Raw genomic sequence first — 20943 nt, forward strand, 5'->3', positions numbered from 1 at the left:
ACCACCCTGAAAGGTGACATACCTATAGGTGTTTTGTAGGCTGTCCTGTGCGCCCAAAGTGCTTCATCCAATCTTGTGGCCCAATCCTTTCGACTAGGCTTCACTACTTTCTCTAGTATCTTTTTAATCTCTCTGTTAGAGATCTCTGCTTGTCCACTGGTTTGGGGGTGATATGGTGTAGCAATGCGATGTGTCACCCCATACTTCTTCAACATGTTCTCAAGTAGCCTATTACAGAAATGAGTCCCCTGGTCACTGATGATGGCTCGTGGTATCCCAAATCTGCAGAAAATGTTAGACCTGACAAAACTCATAACAACTCGAGAATCATTAGTCCTTGTAGCTATGGCTTCCACCCATTTGGAGACATAGTCTACAGCAAGCAAAATATAAGAAAACCCAAAAGGAGGAAAAGGACCCATAAAATCAATACCCCAAATATCAAATACCTCACAATATAGCATGGGTTGTTGAGGCATTTCATCCCTTCTTGTAATGGATCTGGCTGCCCTTTGGCACTACTCACAATTTTCGTATACCCTCTGTGCATCTTTAAAAATAGTAGGCCAATATAATCCACAATCTAACACCTTTCTACCTGTTCTTTGTGTGCCATAATGTCCACCAAAAGGAGACGAATGACAGAACTCAAGCACATGAGGTATCTCGATATCTGGAACACACCTCCTTATGACTTGGTCACTACCAATGCGCCATAAGATTGGGTCTTCCCAGATATAGTACTTTGCCTCACTTTTTAGCTTGATTCTTTCATATTTGGAGAAGGAAGGAGGAATAGCAGAAACAACCAAATAGTTAACAATGTCAACAAACCAAGGTTCAGGAAACATACCTTTCACAGCAGTCAATGCTAGGAGGACTTCATCAGGAAAGTCATCCTTAATAGGAATGTTATCTTCTCCATTTTCAATCCTGCTAAGATGATCGGCTACTAAGTTATGTGCTCCACTTCTGTCTAGAATCTCAATGTCAAACTCTTGGAGCAGTAGCATCCATCTGATCAACCTCGGTTTCGAATCTGCTTTCTTCAGAAGGAATTTTAATGCTGCATGATCAGTATAAACAATTACCTTGGAACCAAGTATATACGGTCTGAATTTGTCCAAGGCAAACACAACAGCCAATAATTCCTTCTCAGTCGTGGTGTAGTTAGCCTGCGCTGTGTCCAACGTTCTGGAAGCATAATATATCACATGTGATAGCTTCCCATCTTTTTGTGCAAGCACCGCTCCTACTGCAAAGTTTGATGCATCACACATCAACTCAAATGGTAATGTCCAATCAGGTGGCTGGATGATAGGAGTGGTGGTAAGCGCCTTTTTCAATGTATCAAATGCATCTTTGCACCTCTCTCCAAAGTCAAATACTACATCCTTTTGCAACAAGTTGGAGAGAGGGTTGGCTATCTTGCTGAAGTCTTTGATAAACCTCCTGTAAAATCCTGCATGTCCAAGAAAAGATCGAACCTCTTTCACAGAAGAGGGGTAAGGCAATTGTGAAATAATATCAATTTTAGCAGGATCTACAGATATACCATTCTTGGAAACAACGTGACCTAAAACTATACCTTGTTCCACCATAAAATGACATTTTTCAAAATTTAGAACAAGGTTAGTTTCTTCACATCTCTCCAAGACTCTAGCAAGATTAGACAAGCAATGATCAAAAGATGAACCATATACACTAAAATCATCCATAAAAACCTCAATACAATGCTCCAACAAATCTGTAAAAATACTCATCATACATCGCTGAAATGTTCCAGGAGCATTGCAAAGGCCAAATGGCATTTTTCTATAAGCATATGTACCGAATGGACAAGTAAAAGTAGTCTTATGTTGATCCTCTGGGGCAATACAAATATGAAAATACCCAGAGAATCCATCAAGAAAACAGTAATGAGACTTACCTGCCAATCGATCTAACATCTGGTCCATGAATGGTAAAGGGAAGTGGTCCTTCCTAGTGGCCTGGTTTAGTCTTCTATAATCAATACAGACCCTCCAGCTATTCTGAATACGAGTAGGAATCAACTCGTTCTTCTCATTCTTGACCACGGTGATCCCAGATTTCTTGGGGACCACATGTACAGGACTCACCCAAGTGCTGTCAGAAATAGGATATATAATACCTGCTTGTAGCAACTTGGTGACTTCTTTCTTCACAACCTCCATCAGCTGAGGATTCAGTCTCCTCTGAGGTTGCCTCACTGGCTTAGCATCCTCCTCCAAGAGTATTCTGTGCATGCAGAAAGAAGGACTAATACCAGGAATATCTGCCAAAGTCCAGCCTATTGCTCGCTTGTGATCTTTGATAACCTGCAATAGCTTTTGTTCCTGCTCGTTACTAAGCAAGGCAGATATAATAACAGGGAGTTTCCCATCCCTCTCAAGATAAACATATTTCAAATGAGATGGTAAAGGTTTCAACTCCAAAGTGGGTGGCTGTTCCACAGATGGCAACATTTTATTGCCTAAGGTAATTTCAGCCACCTCAGCATCACACTTGGACGCTACAAAGGTATCAAATAGTGACACCGCGTCCTCAACATCACCTGTTTTAAAATTTTCTCTTTCGTCTAAAATTGAGCCCGAAACATTCGAAAAAGAAAAATCCAAAGAAGAAGAAAAACCAGATAAAACGTCCAAAAGTCCAAAAGCATAATTGTTCACTACATTACTCAATAAATCAATGCAAAACAAAGAATGGTCTTCAATTGGGTGCTTCATGGCTTCTAGCACGTTGAACTGCACCTTCTCATCTCCTATCTCCATAGTCAAGGATCCTGCATGCACGTCTATCTTGGTACGTGTTGTCATCATGAATGGTCTTCCCAAGATGATTGTGGTTGAACTCATTCCTTCATCATCCTTCATGTCCAAGATATAGAAATCTGCAGGAAAAATTAACTTGTCCACACGGACAAGCACATCTTCTAGCACACCTGCAGGGTTAACTATGCTACGGTTGGCCAACTGAATGACCACACCAGTAGACTTAAGAGGTCCAAGATGAAGTGAAGTAAAAACAGATAAAGGCATTACATTAATAGAAGCTCCTAAATCTAACATAGCATTGTCAAACTTAGTACTTCCTATAATGCAGGGAACAGAAAACATACCTGGATCCTTACACTTTTGTGGCATTCTGACTGCAGGCTTCTTAATTAAGCTAGAGACATTTCTTCCCATGTTCACTACCTCTTTGTCCATAATACGCCTTTTATGTGTACATAATTCTTTGAGAAATTTGGCGTATTTAGGAATTTGTCTCACAGCATCCAACAAAGGAATGTTTATCTCCACTTTCTTGAAAGTATTCAGGATTTCTTTGTCTAACTCCTCCATCTTTTTAGTTTTTGGTTTCAAACGGTTTGGATAGGGAGGAGGAGGAGAATAAGGAGAAGGATTTTCAGAGGAAGTATTAGGGGATACCAACCTGGAGTTATCACTAGATGCAGGCATTTCAGATGTTGCTTGTGTTGCTTCATCTGATCTTCCTCTTTCATCATTAGGTACAACTTCATTGTCCTTATCTTCATCTTCTTGGGCATCCCCAAGACCTTGTATTTGCTTACCCGATCTTAAAGTAATAGCACTTACATTTCTCGGGTTGATTACAGTTTGTGCAGGCAAATTACTCGAGCCTTGTTGAGACTTCATCTGATTTAACTCATTTGCCATTTGTCCAATCTGGTTCTGCAAGTTTTGATTGGTTGCTTCCATCGTCTGTTTCAACTCATTGATTTGTCCCTTCATCATGTCAGCCATCATTTTCATCATTGCTTCCATGTTTGAATCACCAGAGGTTGCCGCTGGTTGTGGTTGTTGCCTCTGTTGAGGTGGAACATAGACTTGTTGATGTTGAGGCTGTTGATTTCCCCATTTCTGGCTGGGATATTCCTTCCAATCTGGGTTGTACTTGTTGGAGGACAAATCATGGTTGTATTGCTGCCGAGGTGGTCTATTATTGCCATAGATGTTTGCAGCATATGCCTGAGGTTGTTCATTGTCTAACGTCCCTGTCTCTTTTAACATAGAACAAGCCTCTGTAGGATGATTAGTAGAAGCACAAATTCCACATAAAGTAGAAGGGATAGGCTTTTTCTGTAAGTCTGTCAAGGTCCTTACCATGGCTGCTAAGTCATCCAACTTCCCTTCTAATTTCTTGTGATCTGCAACATATGAAGCTTCTACTCCATGGGTTCCCTTCAATAGAGTTATAGAATTACTCCTTGTGGAAAATTGTTGATGGTTCGATGCCATAGTTTCAATCAATTGTCTTGCATTTGTTGGCGTTTTGTCCACCAATGACCCTCCACTTGCAGCATCTATCATTTGTCTATCCATGATACTCAATCCCTCATAAAAGTATTGAATGAGGAGATGCTCGTTTATTTGGTGATGAGGACAGGAAGCACACAACTTTTTGAATCTTTCCCAATACTCGTGAAGACTTTCTCTTTCTTGTTGCCTTATCCCATAAATATCTTTGCGAATAGCAGCAACTCTAGATGCTGGAAAAAACTTTTCCAGAAATAATCTTTTCAGAGTCTCCCAGGTATTGATGGATCCTGGCGGAAGGCAGTATAACCAATTCTTAGCGGCATCTTGCAATGAGAATGGAAAAGCCTTAAGCTTGATATGTTCCTCTGTCACTGTCGTAGGTCTCATGGATGAACAAACAACATGAAATTCCTTCAAATGATGGTACGGGTCTTCTCCTGCTAATCCATGGAATTTGGGTAAAAGATGGATTAACCCAGACTTAAGCTCACATTCTCCATCTGGATATTGGATGCACATGTTTTGTGTAATTGCTGCATCCGGTGAAGCCAATTCTCTTATTGTTCTTTCTTCCATTCTATCTTCTTGAATTTCTGGTTCAGGTGATGGATCAGAAGATATGTTAATCACTGGAGGTGATTCTAGTGGTACACTTTCAGTGGTAGGTTCAGATGATGATGGTGCTCCTTCAGTAGAACACCTGAGTTCAAGTCTCCTACGTGATTTACGCAAGTTCCTTTCAAGTTCTGAATCAAGTTGATAAAATTGACCCGGATTGGCCCGAGTCATGCACTATGCAAGTCCACCTGAAAGTGTTTCCCTGTGTGTTTTTTTTTTCTTCCTATTCTTGTTTTGGAGAAAGATTTCAAGAAAGAAATGAATTAAGATGTCGTTGGGTCTACTCCCAGGAAAGAGAGGTGCGTCACAGTGGACAACTTAAATACCAAGTCTTTCCTAGACAGAGCTTTCCAAACTAGTCTCAAAAATTTCTTAAAAGAAATTCTTAATCAAAACAAAAATAGAAATTTGCTTGGAATATATTAACAGAAAACTAGATACTACAAAATAACAAACTATATCAAACGTATATGCGTAAAATAAATAAAAAATAAAAATGAAATAAAAATAAAAATAAAATAAAAATAAAATAAAATAAAATAAATAAATAAAAACAGAATCAAAATAAAAGAAATACTAACCGTATTCCCCGGCAGCGGCGCCAAATTTGATATTGCTGTCGTTGGGCGATCAAATTACCACTACTTTAGCAACTTCAGTATTGTCAGTTTGTAGTGAAGAAAATAGTTAGGGTTAAGATAACCCTGAGTCGTCTCACAACGAATACGAAATTGATCTCAAATATTTGATTCTCAAAAATGCAATTTAAACTAGCAACTATAAAAATAGGGGGGTTTTGATATGCAAAGAAAATGACACGGAAGATTGTAAACACAGTAATAGTAAATAGGTCAATTCCACTGCTTTTTCTAAATAAGATTCTTCATTGGTTATCTAGAGATTATTGTTAAATTAATTATTGTTGTTGATTTACAAATAAATCAATGTAAAGACTCAATTCATTTGTTGGCATCCTCACTTTTAGTCAAAGTACAGTCTCAATTAAAAGTGAGAATTGTTTAGATTGTCCATAGTAAATTTAATCAAAGTATAGTCTCAATTAATTTTACTATGCCTAATCATGTCTATTCCTTTGTTTCTTTACCAAATAGAAAACTTAATTAATCAAAGTAAAGTCTTGACTAATTTTAGTTAAAGTAATTACCTCTAATCAAATTAAAGTCTCAATTATTGGCAAAAACTTATTTAATCAAATGAAAGTTTCTAAACAAAATCAAAGTAAAGTCTCAATTTAATTTAAAAACCTTTTAACTCATATGATTAGCATGTATGTAGATTTAAAATCATTATTTTCTATTCGATTAAGAAGCAAAGGACATAGATAAACAAAAACCACAACAATAATCAAAATAACAAAACATATAAATTCATCTAACCTCAGAATCCATTTAAGAAATTACAGTGGAATCAACCCTAAAAGCTTAGCCCTCCATGGCTTTGATGGAATACATGATAATATGATGAAGGAAAGAAAATAAAAGAAGAGAATGAGAGATGTGGTGGAGATGGTATCTGCCAAAACCAGAGAGTTCTAAGTGTCTAAGCTGTAAGCTGTCAATTGTCAGTCCCTCGTTTCTGCTCCCTTAAGTCTCTTTATATAGGCTTCCACTGGACTTTGGGCTTTATCTGTCAGTTGCTAAAATCTTTTATTTTTATTTAATTAATTAGCAACTTAATTCCTGTCCAATTTCCAATTCTGCCCCTCTCATTTAGCCATATTTGCAGTTTTGACCAGAGTTGACTGCATACTTTGACCAGTTGACCAGAGTTTGACCAGTTTGACCAGAGTTTGACCAGTTGACTGCCTATCAGATGCTGACACGTGGCAGTGCAGATTCTCTCTCCAGAATTAGGGTTTCACTCTCACACTCCTCTCCCTCCCTCGTGACGGCGCGGCTGACGGCGTGGTGGCACGACGCGGTGGTGCTGCTGCAGTGGTGGCTGACGCGCGTTTCACTGGTGCAGGTTCGTCTTCTTCTCCGGTGAAGAGTGCTGCTGCGGTGGCTGCGCTGGCGTTCTTGCAGGTGAAGGTGGTTGCGCGATTCGTAGTGAGCACGAGGTTCTGTGACGGCCGCGAATGGAGGAAGATGGTGGTGGCGCGGCGAGGAGATGTGTGTGCTGCAACTGTGGCGTGCGAAGGCCGTAGATCTGGTGCGGAGGTCGTGGCTGAACGCTCGCGGGAAGAAGGAAATGGCGTCGCGATGCTGTTGCGGTGGTGCTGTTCCGATCTGTTCCTCGCTGCTAGTGGTGGCGTGGTGGATGCTCGCGTTCGCTGCTGCCATCGAGAAGAAGGTGCGTTGTTGTTCGTGGTGCGGAGAAGGTGGCGGCGCTTCGCGGTGGTTCGTCGTGGTGGAGTTATGGTGCAGATTCCGGCGAGTTGACGGTGGAAGGGGCTGCCATGGCTGAAGCACGAGGAAGAAGAACTCGCTCCATGGCTGCTGCGTGATCTGTGGTGGCCGGAAAAGGTGATGGCGGCGGCGGCTGCCATGGTGGGTGGAAGGAGAGGAGAAAATTAGGGTTAGGGTTTTGGGAGATGAAGATGATGACGTGGCAGAGTCTAAGTGGTCAATTTGGTGAGGTGGGGATTATGACACGTGGCGGCTTATGGTTGGCTAATCTTAAAAGGTGGGGATTGCCACATGGCATGATCTGGTTGAGTGGAGTTTAAGTGGTAGGAGGGGTGCAACTTAGTGAAAACTGGGGGTGCAGAACAGGTTTTTGTGGTCCACTTGAGGGAGGAGTGTGCAAATAAAATCTGGGGGTGCATTTAGCTCCTGATTTATTCTTTTTCAAAATTTCTTGATTTTGGACTTATTTTGTAACTTTGAATATTTTAAAATCACACTATTAATTGACCAAAAATAAATTCCAGCTGCATCAACAAACGTTAGAATATCCAATAATATTTTATGCAACTAAAATCAATTTTTACGCCACTTTTACCATACTTACTCAATAAATCCAATAATCACAAATCCTAATTAAATCAATCTTTAAGCACAGAAAATTCAATTAAATCCCCAAATTTAAATATTAAATGAGGGCAAAAATTTGAACTCATCACTCTTCCTATCAATAATAATACACAGATGAGTTGCTCCCTATTCTCTATTCTCTATTGTCTATTATCTATAATTCTCTTTGTTATTCGTTTTATTTCATGAAATTGTTAGATACAAAGCATAATTGGTTGCTCAAGGTTGTTCACAAAACCTTGTATTGATTTGTGAAAAAACATATTCACTAGTATTGGATGCAACAACATTGCAATATTCGATTATTCTCATTGCACAACAAGGTTTGCATTTACATCTAATGGATGATGTTACAACCTATTTGAACGGTTCTTTTGAGAATCATATTGATATGAAAATCCCTTAAGGATTTTATTTGCCCAATAAGACAAATTCTAAAGAGGGTTATTCAATAAAAATGAACATGCTCTTTTATTGATTAAAGCAATCAAGACGTGTGTGGCATAACCGTCTTATTAAGTATTTATTAAAAGAAGGATATAGAAATGATCCTATTTGTTCTTGTATTTATATGAAAAGATCCAAAAATGAATTTTCCATAATTATTGTTTATGTAGATGACATAAACATCGTTGGAACTTCTAATGAGCTCACAAAGGCAATTAATTAGTCAAAGAAATAATTTGAGATGAATGATCTTTGAAGGGCAAAGTCTTATTTGAAATTAGAAATTGAGTATTTAAATAAATTTATTTTTATACGTCAAGAGACTTATATAATTAAGGTGCTTAAAATGTTCTAAATGGACAAGCCATGTCCATTATGCACTCCAATAGTTGTGAGGTCGTTAGATGTTAATAAAGACTCTTCTTAGACCTCAAAAAAATGATAAAGATCTTCTTGGTCCAAAAGCACCATATCTTAGTGTCATAGAAACACTAATACATCTTGCTAAGTATACTCAACCTAATATTGCATTTGCTTTTGCTGTAAATTTGTTAAGCAAGATATAGTTCTTCAACCACAAGAAGAAAATGGTTTGGAGTAAAACATATACTTCGTAACTTTAAGGGTACTACGAATATGAGCTTATTCCATCCAAATGATTCAGATTCAGACGAATGGGTTATATATATGCATGTTATTTTACATATTCTCACAATGTCACAATGGTTGATCACAAACAAGATGTTTGTTCACATATGGTATCACAATGGTTTCATGAAGGTATATGAAACAAACCATAGTAGCAACATCGTCTAATCATATAAAATTACAAGGAAAGTTGTGAATATTTTTGGCTAAGGTCTATAATTCAACATGTGCAAGAAACTTGTGACTATCCCCGACAAAGATGGAATTAAAAACCATATATGAAGACAATAGGGTATTGTTCAATTGAAAGGATGATATAGATATCCAAAAAATTCATTTATGTGAAAATATGGCAAGTCTATTTATGAAGTTTTTGCCAAGAAGAACTTTTGAGAAAAAGATTCACAAGTTCGGACTCCGTCACCTTAATGATGTAAGTTACATGAGGGGGAGAAATAGAATATGTGATGAACAATATTGTATTAAAGAATACAAAATGTTGTACTCTTTTTCTTTCACTAGGTTTTTTGTCCTAAAGGGTTTTTCCTAGTAAGGTTTTAACGAGGCACATTCTTTTATCAATGGACACTCAAGGGGAAATGTTATGAATTAATGATTATCCATTGAATTGATACATTTACTCATATGATTGATACTCATATGATTCATTACTCTTTATGTAAATATTTGTATTAACTAAATTGATTTTTATGGATTACATGTTGTATCTATAAATAGGACTCTTCCTATCAATAATAATACACAGATGAGTTGCTCCCTATTCTCTATTCTCTATTGTTTCTTATCTATTATTTCCTCTATTATTCGTTTTATTTCATAACAATTTCTTAATAAACCAGTTAATAATTATATTACAAATAATAAAATAAAAATAAATAAAAAATTCTATTGGTATTTCCTTTATATATATATATATATATATATATATATATATATATATATATAAGATATAGGTTAAATCATTCCATTGGTCCCTATTTTTGTAGGGAAATATCAAGTAGGTCCCCTTATTTTTTTTGTATCAATTAGGTTCCTATTTTGAAAATTTTATTGCAATTAGATCATTTCCATTAATAGTACACTAACCGCGTTAATTATATATCACGTGTTAGCACGTGATTATTTTGATTTATTTTTAATTTTTAATTTTTTATCATTTTTTTTAAAACATAAAATTTGTCACGTGTCAAGCTAACGTTCTGTTACATGGTAGAAGCAGTGTGATGTGACAGTGGCAGTGTCACATGTCACTATTAAATGTGAAGATTCTCAATTTAGTTCCTGTGTTTGTTATTTTGTCTCAATTTTGTCCCAATTTTTTTAAAACTAAAACAATTTCGTCCCTATTCAAACCGAAATAACTTTTAACCTATATATAAATGTTACGATGATATTTTTAACCAGATTAAGTTTTTATTTTACATTGAACTTTATTTAAATATTTTTTTAAATATTTATATATCAATGATTTATAGGCAAATGTTAGAGTTGGTTTAAAAATAATCACTTTATAAAATGAATTCTAAAATTTTAAATAAATATATTTATTTTAAATTGTTATAAAATTTTATATTTGAATTTAATAAGTTGTTATTTTCAAAAGAACTCTAAAATCTATCTATATATTATAGATGTATAAATATCTAAAACAAAATTTAAATAAAGTTCAATGCAAAATATACATTTAAATAAACTTAATTTTGTTAAAAATACCAATTATAATAAAATTATCATTGTAAATTTATATAAAAATTAAATTTAGAATAGGCTTGAAATTGATTCCGTTTTAAAAAAATTGTAACGTGGCACAATAGTGACGCATGACATTGCCACATCACAGTACTTCTATCACGTGGCACAACATCAACTTGACACGTGACAATTATTTTATTTTTTTAAAAATTATAAAAAAATTAAAAATAAAAAGAAAATTAAAAAAATCACATGTTGACACGTGACACATAATTAACACAAGTAGTATATTACTAACAGAAAGATTTAATTACAATGGATTTTTTAAAATAAAGACCTAGTTGAGCAAAAAAAAACTGGTTAAAATTTCTATAAAAATTACGACTAATAGAATAATCTATCCTATGATATAAAAGTCATAAACGTAAGTTTAATTTTTCCGCCGTTAAAATGTTTTCCGTACACATGATTAACAATCAAATTTTTAACAAGAATAATTGTTCTTTTGTCTATTATGATTAATGTCCCTGAAATGAATTCTAGAATTAATGTCTGGAACAATTTTACATTATTATTTAGTTAAAAATTATAAGTATAAATTGTTAAGTTTGAAATTAACTGCTTCATCAAGATACACAATACAAATTTTAAAAAAATTCTTTAAACTAATAACTATTAAAATAATTAAGTTTCATTATTAAAATTTTAAATATTTGTAAGATATTGAATCTAAGAATATTTGTGGTTCAATGTTCTGTTCAGACTTCAGAGGACATATTAGTGCCACGATATACATGAACCATGTAATAATAAACTTTAACAGGAGAAGGAAAAGAAAAAAAAAAATAGGAAAAAGGAAAAAAAAGGAAAGAAGAACAAATAGTTTTGATAATTCCAGATCTCAGACGGAACCTCTTTCTCAGGTTTTCTAAATCTTATATCTGTTCAAAGTTTTCTCTGTCTCCCTATTCGTCATCACCACGCCAAATCAATAGCCTTCAGGTAATTCTGTTTCTACTTTTGTTTTTATGCTGAATTTGTTTGTTCCTGGTAAACATTTTTCATTGGGTTTGCGACCCACTGAGCTGGAGTTCAAGACTAAGTTAGATTGGTGGTGATAATCATCCTTTATAAGTAATTGGAAAGACACATGTCATGAATTTCAGAAGTTTGTGGGGTTTGGTTGGATATTCTTAAGGGTTTGATTTTAGGGTTTTTGATGCAAATTTTTAGGTTTTGGAAATTTAAGCTTGGGTGAGATCCCAGTGAAACGTTTTTGAGGAAAAAGTTTTGATCTTGATATATATGAGGTAGGAGGGAGGAAGAAAGATGATGGGCCAGAAGTTTTGTGTGAACGAAGAAGACAAGGGTGTGTTAGAGTCTGTGTTGGGTGCAGAGGCTGTTGCGTTTTTCATTTCAGCACTTTCCAATAACGTCTTTTCCAGCGTTGTTGCTCCTTCTGTCGGTGCTGAGCCGTCCCACCGACAGAGGTTGTGCCAGCTTGTTGAGGGTTCCAAGTGGAACTATGCAGTGTTCTGGCAAGTTGCTGGTTTGAAATCTGGTGGTTCTGCCTTGATTTGGGGTGATGGGCATTGCAGTGATGCCAAAGGGAAGAGGAGTGGAATTGGGAAGGAGGATGAGCAGGAGTTGAGAAAGATGGTGCTGCAGAAGCTTGATGCCTGCTTTGGTGGGTATGTGTCGAAAGAGGCTAATTATGCAAGACTGGATAGGTTGTCTGATTTGCTCATGTTTTACTTATCCTCAATGTGTTATATATTCGGTTTTGATTCGCCATGTGGCCCTGGGAGTTCATTCAAATCTGGTAAATTGATTTGGACATCTGATGCTGCTGGTTGTTTAAATCAATTGGAATCTAGATCATTTCTAGGGAAAGTGGCTGGTCTTCAAACTGTTGCTTTTGTTCCTCTGAAATCTGGGGTGGTGGAGCTTGGTTCGAATGAAGTGGTGTCTGAAGAGCAGGGTTTTGTGGAGATGGTCAAGACAGCATTTGGGGAATCCAGTCCGGGACAAACTAAGGTGTTTCCGAAGATTTTTGGGCACGAGCTAAGCCTGGGGGATACAAAATCGCAGTCTATAACCATTAGTTTCTCCCCAAAGGTGGAAGATGATCCTGGTTTTACTTCAGACTCTTTTGAAGTTCAAGCACTGGGGGTGAACCATGCTTATGGAAATTCTTCCAATGGAACTTTAGGGGACAGTAGTGAAGGGAAGATGTTCCCTCAATTGAATCAAATGATGGGGGGGAATTTTAATGCTCAAGCAAGGGTTCCTTGTCTGGATCTCGGTAATGAAGACACGTCCTCAATTCATGCAGATGAGCGTAAGCCCAGAAAAAGAGGTAGAAAACCTGCCAATGGGAGAGAGGAACCACTGAATCATGTTGAAGCAGAGAGACAAAGACGTGAGAAGCTTAACCAGAGGTTCTACGCCTTAAGAGCTGTTGTCCCCAATATATCTAAAATGGACAAGGCATCTTTGCTTGGTGATGCCATTACCTTCATTACTGATCTCCAGATGAAGATCAAAGTATTGGAAGCTGAGAAGAACATGATTAACAACAAGGACCAGAGGTTATCCTTGCCAGATATGGATTTTCAGGAAAGAGAGGATGACACAGTTGTGACAGTGAGATGCCCTTTAGATACTCACCCTGTTTCTGATGTTGTTAAAACTTTCAGGGAGCATCAAATTGTGGCTCAAGACACTAATGTTTCTACTACAGATGATAAAATCATTCATACATTCTCCATAAGAACTGAGGGAGGGGAGGCTGCTGCCATACAGTTGAAAGAAAAGCTTGAAGCGGCCCTATCCAAAAATTGTCCATGAGATCATATTTACGTAGCATCTCAATGATGCTCTTTAAGTCTTCTTAGAATTACTCTCTGTTTGTCTTATAGGCTGACATATGATTGTTCTTAGTGTTATTTGTTACTTGTAATCTGTTTTAAAATGTGTTCACATCATCATCCATAACCTTAATTATGTACCTAAGTTGATTAGTAGTTGAATTTCAGTTGATGGATAATCTAAGTTGAACTATATTTTCTATAACCATGAATCTAAGTGAAAAAAAAAATGCCATAACATGGGATCAACATATTTTTGTTTTTTGGCTTACTCAGCTGGCAAATTTTGGACTATTTGAAGCAATTTTTTTTTAATATAATATTATTGTTGAGAATGTTATTCTTCAAAGTACAATATTAATATATTTATCTTGAAATAAATGACGCACAAAGTATTATATTCTTTAATGCCCTTCGGGCTTAAAATTATGTATATATTGCATTATTTTATTTTATGTGATACGTTTAATTGGATATTTATTAATTACTGAGATGAAAAAGTGATTAAGGATAATTCTACAATGATTGTTGGAAATTTGAATCTCTCAGATCAAATTAACATAAATTCCTAAGTTGAGATGGTTCAAGTATAAAAGCAATATATACGTTTACCAACACCAATTTTTTGTTAACCAAGGAGAATTCCAACGTCAACTTTCATTTTGCTGCGATTAAAATAAAATAAATATTAGTAAATTTTAATGCACAAAAATAAATTTTAATGAACCAATGGATGACGACGTTAGGAAATTTGCAATATCACTTTTGATAACATTCCCCTAAAGAAAAATAACATAAGTGTGAATATTTGTTTATGAGAGATGAGTAAGGATTAAATAAATAATTCAGCATAGACAAAAATTGATAAAATCAAAGTAAATTCTTGAGGGAAAAGAATATGAATAATTAAAAAAGATAATTACGAATCAAAAGAAAAGAAAAATAGGTTTGAGATACTTGTAGAAAGAAAAGAAAAACATCTTTAAAGATGAAGAAATCCTTTTCCTCGATATAAGTCGAAGAAAAAAATCATTACTTGTCTTCTAAGAGTCAAGGCACAACTAAAAGTAGATGATAATCTACACAAGTATTTTTTTCTTAAAAACTCATATTTCAATATAATTCAAAAGATACTTTACAAAGACCGGAGATGGTTATTTATAGTTTGAGTCCAAAATTCTTCTAAATGATATCAAGATGTGGCTCTAATTACATACAATGAGAGATTTATAATTCACTCTCTTTGGCTGAAAATTTGAAAATAAAAAGAGGAAAGGTTTGGAATTGAAAATTCAAAAAATGAAAAAAGGAAAAACTCTCCCATGTATAATGATGTGACCCCAACAAGCCCAACCTCAAATGCATCAACAAGTCCAAGCCCACATCAAGGCCCAATCACTAGAAGAATGATGAGAAAGATTCACATGGGTCTCTCACAAGATGATCAAGTCAATTATGGGCTTTTTACATTATTCACATGGGTTAAAGAAATCTTTAAATTATGAGATGATGCATGAAGGAAGTAGTCTAGATTTAAATTGGACCATTCTTTAGGCTTTGCTTTCAATAAAAGCTAGAACACTTTTTGGGATCAATTGGGCCGAGCCCAATTTGCTACCTTTGGCCAAGAATTAGTTGAGTGACTCTCCATTTGGATGCAAGCAAAGCATGAACTAAGCAAGGAGAATGTGATGGAAGCATGGTGCGTGTGACTTGGGCAAGGAGAGTGTGATATGCCACTTGGCATCATCAAGACTCATCTACTACATCACATGGTCTCCAATCAAGCTTCTTCTCCAAGGTACATTTGCATTTCATCTTTGTTGCATTTTCTCTTCATTTGGCCGGCCATGTGCCTATAAATAGAGCCACTCAAATATTGTAATGGTTACTCTTGAATTGCTAATAGATGCTAGTGTTTGAGATCATTCCACACTTCTATTAATTTGAGAGCATACATGGCTAACCTTCTCCTTCATCTCCCCTAGCCACCTTCCATACCATGGCTCCACTTCTACTCTTCATCTTCACCAAATTCTCCATTTCCGAGAGCTACTTTCATCTATTTCTCCAAATTCCGCTGCACTCCATCTCCTCCTCATCATTCTCCATAGTTTTCCTTCCTCTCCTACTCCAAGGACGTCCATCATATAATTGGACACATTTTCCCTTTGTTGACTCTTTTTTATCGAAAATATACAAGTTAAATTTAGACTTCGATCAGTATTGATCCTCTATTCTTGGTGCCCTCTTATACATGTTTTTTGGATATATTTAAACTTGATAAAGTCTAACTAATTTTTTACTATTTACACCATCCTAAAAAAATAACTCCTAATTACAATCCTAATCATTTTAAACAAAGAAAATAATTATTATTTTTTAGTAAAAATAACATCTTATCTAATCATAGCATGGTTTTTGTTTTGTTTTTTTTCATTTTGCTGCTCACTTTTTTTTCTTGTCTATTCACTCATAATGAATTCTGAAAGGTGTATAAATAACATGTGTAGTAGGTGAAGGTTTGGTTGTTATGAGCGACAATTTCACTCTTTGATTTGTACTGGTGCATTGTTTTTATATGGATATCCATTTATTAGATGAAAATTAGTGATGCTCAAAGAAGCAACAATGACAAATATTAAGAGTAAATAAATAGTTTTAGACGATATGCCTTCAGGTAAAGTTTATTTACAACTAATATTATATATTTATATGAAATAGCAAATTTGTCCTCTTTACAAGAATTTTGCATATAAACTTAAATTTTTAAGAATTTAGAACCTTGGTGGTTAAATCAATAAATGTCATAAACTATATTATTATGAGTGTTTTACGAAGAGAATATTATCTATTACTAAAAATGCAAATAGATCATAACTATAGTCTACTGAAAATCTTATTAAATAGATACACAAAAACATGATTTTGATTAAATTATAATTAAAGTATCATTTATATTATTATTTTAACGTAAAAGTTATGGTTAAATATATATTTATTTCCTGTCCTTGAATTTTAATGCAAATTTAAAATTTGTTTTTATTGAAATTTTGATTCATTTTAGTTTTTAAACTTAAAATATAATAGATATAATTATTTTTAATTATACTAAATTTTTTTAATATATCAAACATGTTTATCAATTGAAATTAGAGTGGGATATAGTGTAAACTATATAACCCTAAATATTATACAAATATTGTCTCCACAATATGATAGTTTTAAAGGTAAAAATACTTTAATTGATTGACAGTGCGGTTCATAAACTTGAACGAATAAAGGGAATAAACATATTAAAGTGAGGAATAAACCTATTAAAGGGAAGCAAGAAAATAAATAATAAAAAATTAAATAAAAAAGAACTTCCAGTATAGAACATATACACAATCTAATGGGAAAATGAATATATCATTTTGGTTTAATTAAATTTTAAAAAACTTATAAATTTTGATATTTTTAATTAAATTTTTGTTTTAGTTTTAGTTTTAGTTTTTGTTTTATTAAATGTTTAAAATAGTCTTTATTTTCATCTTGGTATCTTATTGTTTAATTTTTGTATGGATATAACTTTTCTTTTAATCTTTATTTTCCAATAAATAATTCTTTCAATTCCTTACAAATAACTAGTTCTTTGATTTTATATATTGATTGAGTTCCAAGCCTTACTCGATGCAATATTTTATTACTCTGGATAAATACATATGAGTGATTTTTTTTCATAATTTTTTATCTCGGATCACAACACGTAAAAACCACTTTCATGTTCAATGATAGTCCGAGTGACGAAGAACTAAAAGAAAGTGCAAACAAACGTGAAGGAATCAAAATACACGTGACGTAGTCCTTGTGACAAGATCAACGTTTCATTGAAATGATTTTTTAGACAAAATTTTATTGGGGAGATATGATCAACGAGACTTGATTGACATTATTTTTCTCGATAATTAAATTAAAGATTAACTCAATATTTCAAAATCGATTTATAAGGTCAGATTTATACCTATTTATATTATAAATTTGTCTTATCTGTGATTGATCTGAAATTTTCAACACATTTTCCTTTCGCCAAGGTGTCTAGACATTACTAGACATTAACGAGTGATATGATAGCAGGTAGAATCAGGGGCAGAAGAATGAAATGACACGAGGAGCCATGACTCCCCCAACCATTTTTTTTACTTTATTTTCTATATATTTAAAAAATAATATTTATAAATTATTACTATATTTATATTAATTGATTTTTATTTTATTTTATTTTCTATATATTTTTAAAAATTTATATATTACTATTTTATTTATATATTATTACTTTATTTATATATTATTACCTTATTTATATTAATTTAGTTTGGAAAATCTTTTTTAAAATTTAAAAATCACGTTTTTTTCTCTATTATAATTTCTTATACTTTTTTATTTGGTTTCTCTCTTCCGTGTCTCCTTCTCTTTCTCTCGTTTTATTTCCATCTCAATTTTCACCATTAATTCCTTATTATTTTCAAAATCAAATTGCATTATGGCAAAATTGAAGAGTTAAGGAACACTTTGGACCGAACAATTTCTTCTTTTGAGTAAGTTCGTCTTTTCCTTTTTTTTAAAGCAATATGTTTCCCTCTTGTATGTGACTTTTCTACACTCTAGGCATATCTCTATCTGTTAGAGATCATAAAATCGTGCTTTAATTGTTGATCAAACTCTTCTTTGTGTAGATATAGCTATTTTAGGCTTTGAAGTTGTGTAAGGGAAGAACAAGATTAAGAATCTACTCTAAGGTAAGGGAAGTTAATCATTTAGAAGTTATTAGTTTTCTTAAAATATTGAGTCTTGTTTTTAAGATTTAATTTGGGGTATTCACAATTTTATCTTTTTGTAAATAAGTGAGATGTGACAAATTTATATTAGAAAAATTATGATAAAAAGTAAAAGAATTGATTCTTTTTTCAAGAGGAAGGCTTGTGATGAAGATGAAAAAAATGCATCTGCGTCATCTAAAATTGAGAAACTTCGGGACAATCCAAATATTGAAGAAAACGAAAAACAACTCTCTAAGGTTCCTAAAGTTATATATAATGAATTTGAAAATACTTTATAACGTGATCCAGGAAAGCGTCTTCAAATTTGGCAATACACACCAAATGAAATTGATGAGGTACGAATGGCTTATCTAAAATGGGGTCCATATCAAATGCGTCTAGAAAATTATCCATTGTTTGGTAAAGATGATCATCCAAGAAGATTTCAGTACAAATGGTTTAGCTTATTTCCTTCATGGTTAGAGTATTCGCCATTAAAAGATGATGCATATTGCTTACCGTGCTATCTTTTTAGTAAAAAACCAAGCGGACAACCTGACTCAGATGTTTTCATTGTTACAGGTAATTGAGTTTATTTTCATTGAATTCTAATTGGCAATAAGTTGATTGTCATCAACATGTTTTAACTTTTTGAATGTTATTTTATAGGTTTTAAAAGTTGGAGGAAAGTTAATAATGGAAAAAATTGTGCTTTCCTTAAACACATTGGGAAGGATCCTTGTTCACCGCACAATATTGTAGTGTCTGCTTGTCAAGACTTGTTAAATCAAAATTGTCACATTAGGAATGTTTTGGAAGTGCAAAGCTCAGATCAAATTATGAAGAATCGGTTACGTCTCAAGACTTCAATTGACACGATTCGTTTTTTATCACTTCAAGCTTGTGCTTTTAGAGGTCATGATGAAAGTACTGAATCGCGGAACCAAGCTAATTTTCTTGAGATGATAAAACTCATAGCATCATACAATGACGATTTTTTGATATTGTTCATGTTAAAGACACTATAACCGATGAGCAAAACAATGAATTGTGTGTTGTACTATCTCGACATAATCTTAATGTTTCTAATATCCGTCGTCAAGGGTATGATGGTGCTAGCAATATGAGAGGAGAATGGAATGGATTACAAGCATTATTTTTGACTGATTGTCCTTATGCATATTATGTTCATTGTTTTGCTCATCGGTTACAAATTGCCTTGGTTGCTGCATTAAGAGAAGTTATTCCAATTCACCAATTCTTTTCAAAATTGAATTTTATTGTCAATATTGTTTGCTCTTCTAGTAAACGTCATGATGAGTTACAGGCTGCCAAGTTAGATGAAATTGCATATTTGTTAGAAATTGATGAGCTTGAAAAGGGTAAAGGGGCAAATCAAATTGGTACTTTAAAACGAGCTAGGGATACCCATTGGAGCTCCCATTTCTCTTCTATTTGTAGCTTGAACAATATGTATGATGCAACTTGTTTAGTTCTAGAAAAAATTACTGTTGATGGATCTATTTATTCACAACGTGGTGATGTTGATAATGCTTATAAAAGCTTGACCTCATTTGAGTTTATACTGATCTTGTATTTGACGAGAGAAATTATAGGGATAACAGATGTTCTTTGTCAAGCATTACAACAACAATCTCAGGATATAGTTAATGTTATGCGTCTAGTTTGTCCTATAAAAGGACTTATTCAAAACTTGAGAGAAAATGGTTGGGATAAGTTATTAAAAAATGTGACTTCTTTTTGTGAAAAACATGATATTGAGGTTCCTAATTTTGGGGCTTCTTATGTAGCAAGGCAAGGACGCTCTCGTCACCAAAAATATCATATTACAGTGGAACATTATTTCAAAGTTGAAATATTCTTTGTTACCATGGAAAAATATTATCCCATGGATTTCAATGAGCAAGAGAAGATTAATTTGAATTTTCAACTTCAACATTTCATTATTGATGCTCGTCAAGATTCAAATTTGAAGAATTTATCAACAATGCAAGAGTTATGTACATGTTTGGCAAGAACAAAAAAAGTCTGAAGTTTACTACTTGATAGATAGATTACTTCATCTTATCATAACTCTTCCAGTTTCTACAGCTACAACCAAAAGATATTTTTCTGCAATGAAAATAATCAAGAACAAGTTGAGAAATAAGATGGAGGCTGAATTTTTAGCAAGCACTATGGTAATCTATATTGAAAGGGATAGTACAACTACCTTCAGCTTTGATTCAATTATTGAAGATTTTAAGTCATTGAAAGAACGTATAAGAGCACTCTGACTAAAGGTAACTTTTGTTTTTTTTTATATATTATTGTTGATGATAAACTTTATGTTACTCTTTCATATATATTATTGTTATATTGTTTGGATTCTATTGTCATGAGTGCTTATTTTGAATAAAAAAATGATGTAAAGAAATTATTTTTTTTAAGTAAAAAAAAATAATTTACATATAACAAATATAATTTGGCCCCCCTAAAATTTTTGGTCAAGTTTCGCCACTAGGTAGAATAATAGACCCAACAA

At 33.9% G+C, this 20943-nt stretch overlaps 1 protein-coding gene and 1 pseudogene across 1 annotated transcript; both read left to right on the forward strand.

The window, feature by feature from the left end:
- Nucleotides 1–11521: 11521 nt before the first annotated feature.
- Nucleotides 11522–13804, forward strand: LOC114172199 (basic helix-loop-helix (bHLH) DNA-binding superfamily protein). The gene is made up of 2 exons (XM_028056804.2): nucleotides 11522–11731; nucleotides 11963–13804. The coding sequence occupies exon 2, from the start codon at nucleotides 12059–12061 to the stop codon at nucleotides 13577–13579; it is 1521 nt and encodes a 506-aa protein (XP_027912605.1). The 5' UTR covers nucleotides 11522–11731; nucleotides 11963–12058; the 3' UTR covers nucleotides 13580–13804.
- A 4710-nt stretch (nucleotides 13805–18514) lies between these two features.
- Nucleotides 18515–20695, forward strand: LOC114172198 (uncharacterized; annotated as a pseudogene).
- Nucleotides 20696–20943: the final 248 nt, after the last annotated feature.

Source organism: Vigna unguiculata, chromosome 7, assembly GCF_037176805.1.
Source record: "Vigna unguiculata cultivar grain cowpea cultivar isolate G323 ecotype 2 chromosome 7, ASM3717680v1, whole genome shotgun sequence".
Lineage (NCBI taxonomy): Eukaryota > Viridiplantae > Streptophyta > Magnoliopsida > Fabales > Fabaceae > Vigna > Vigna unguiculata.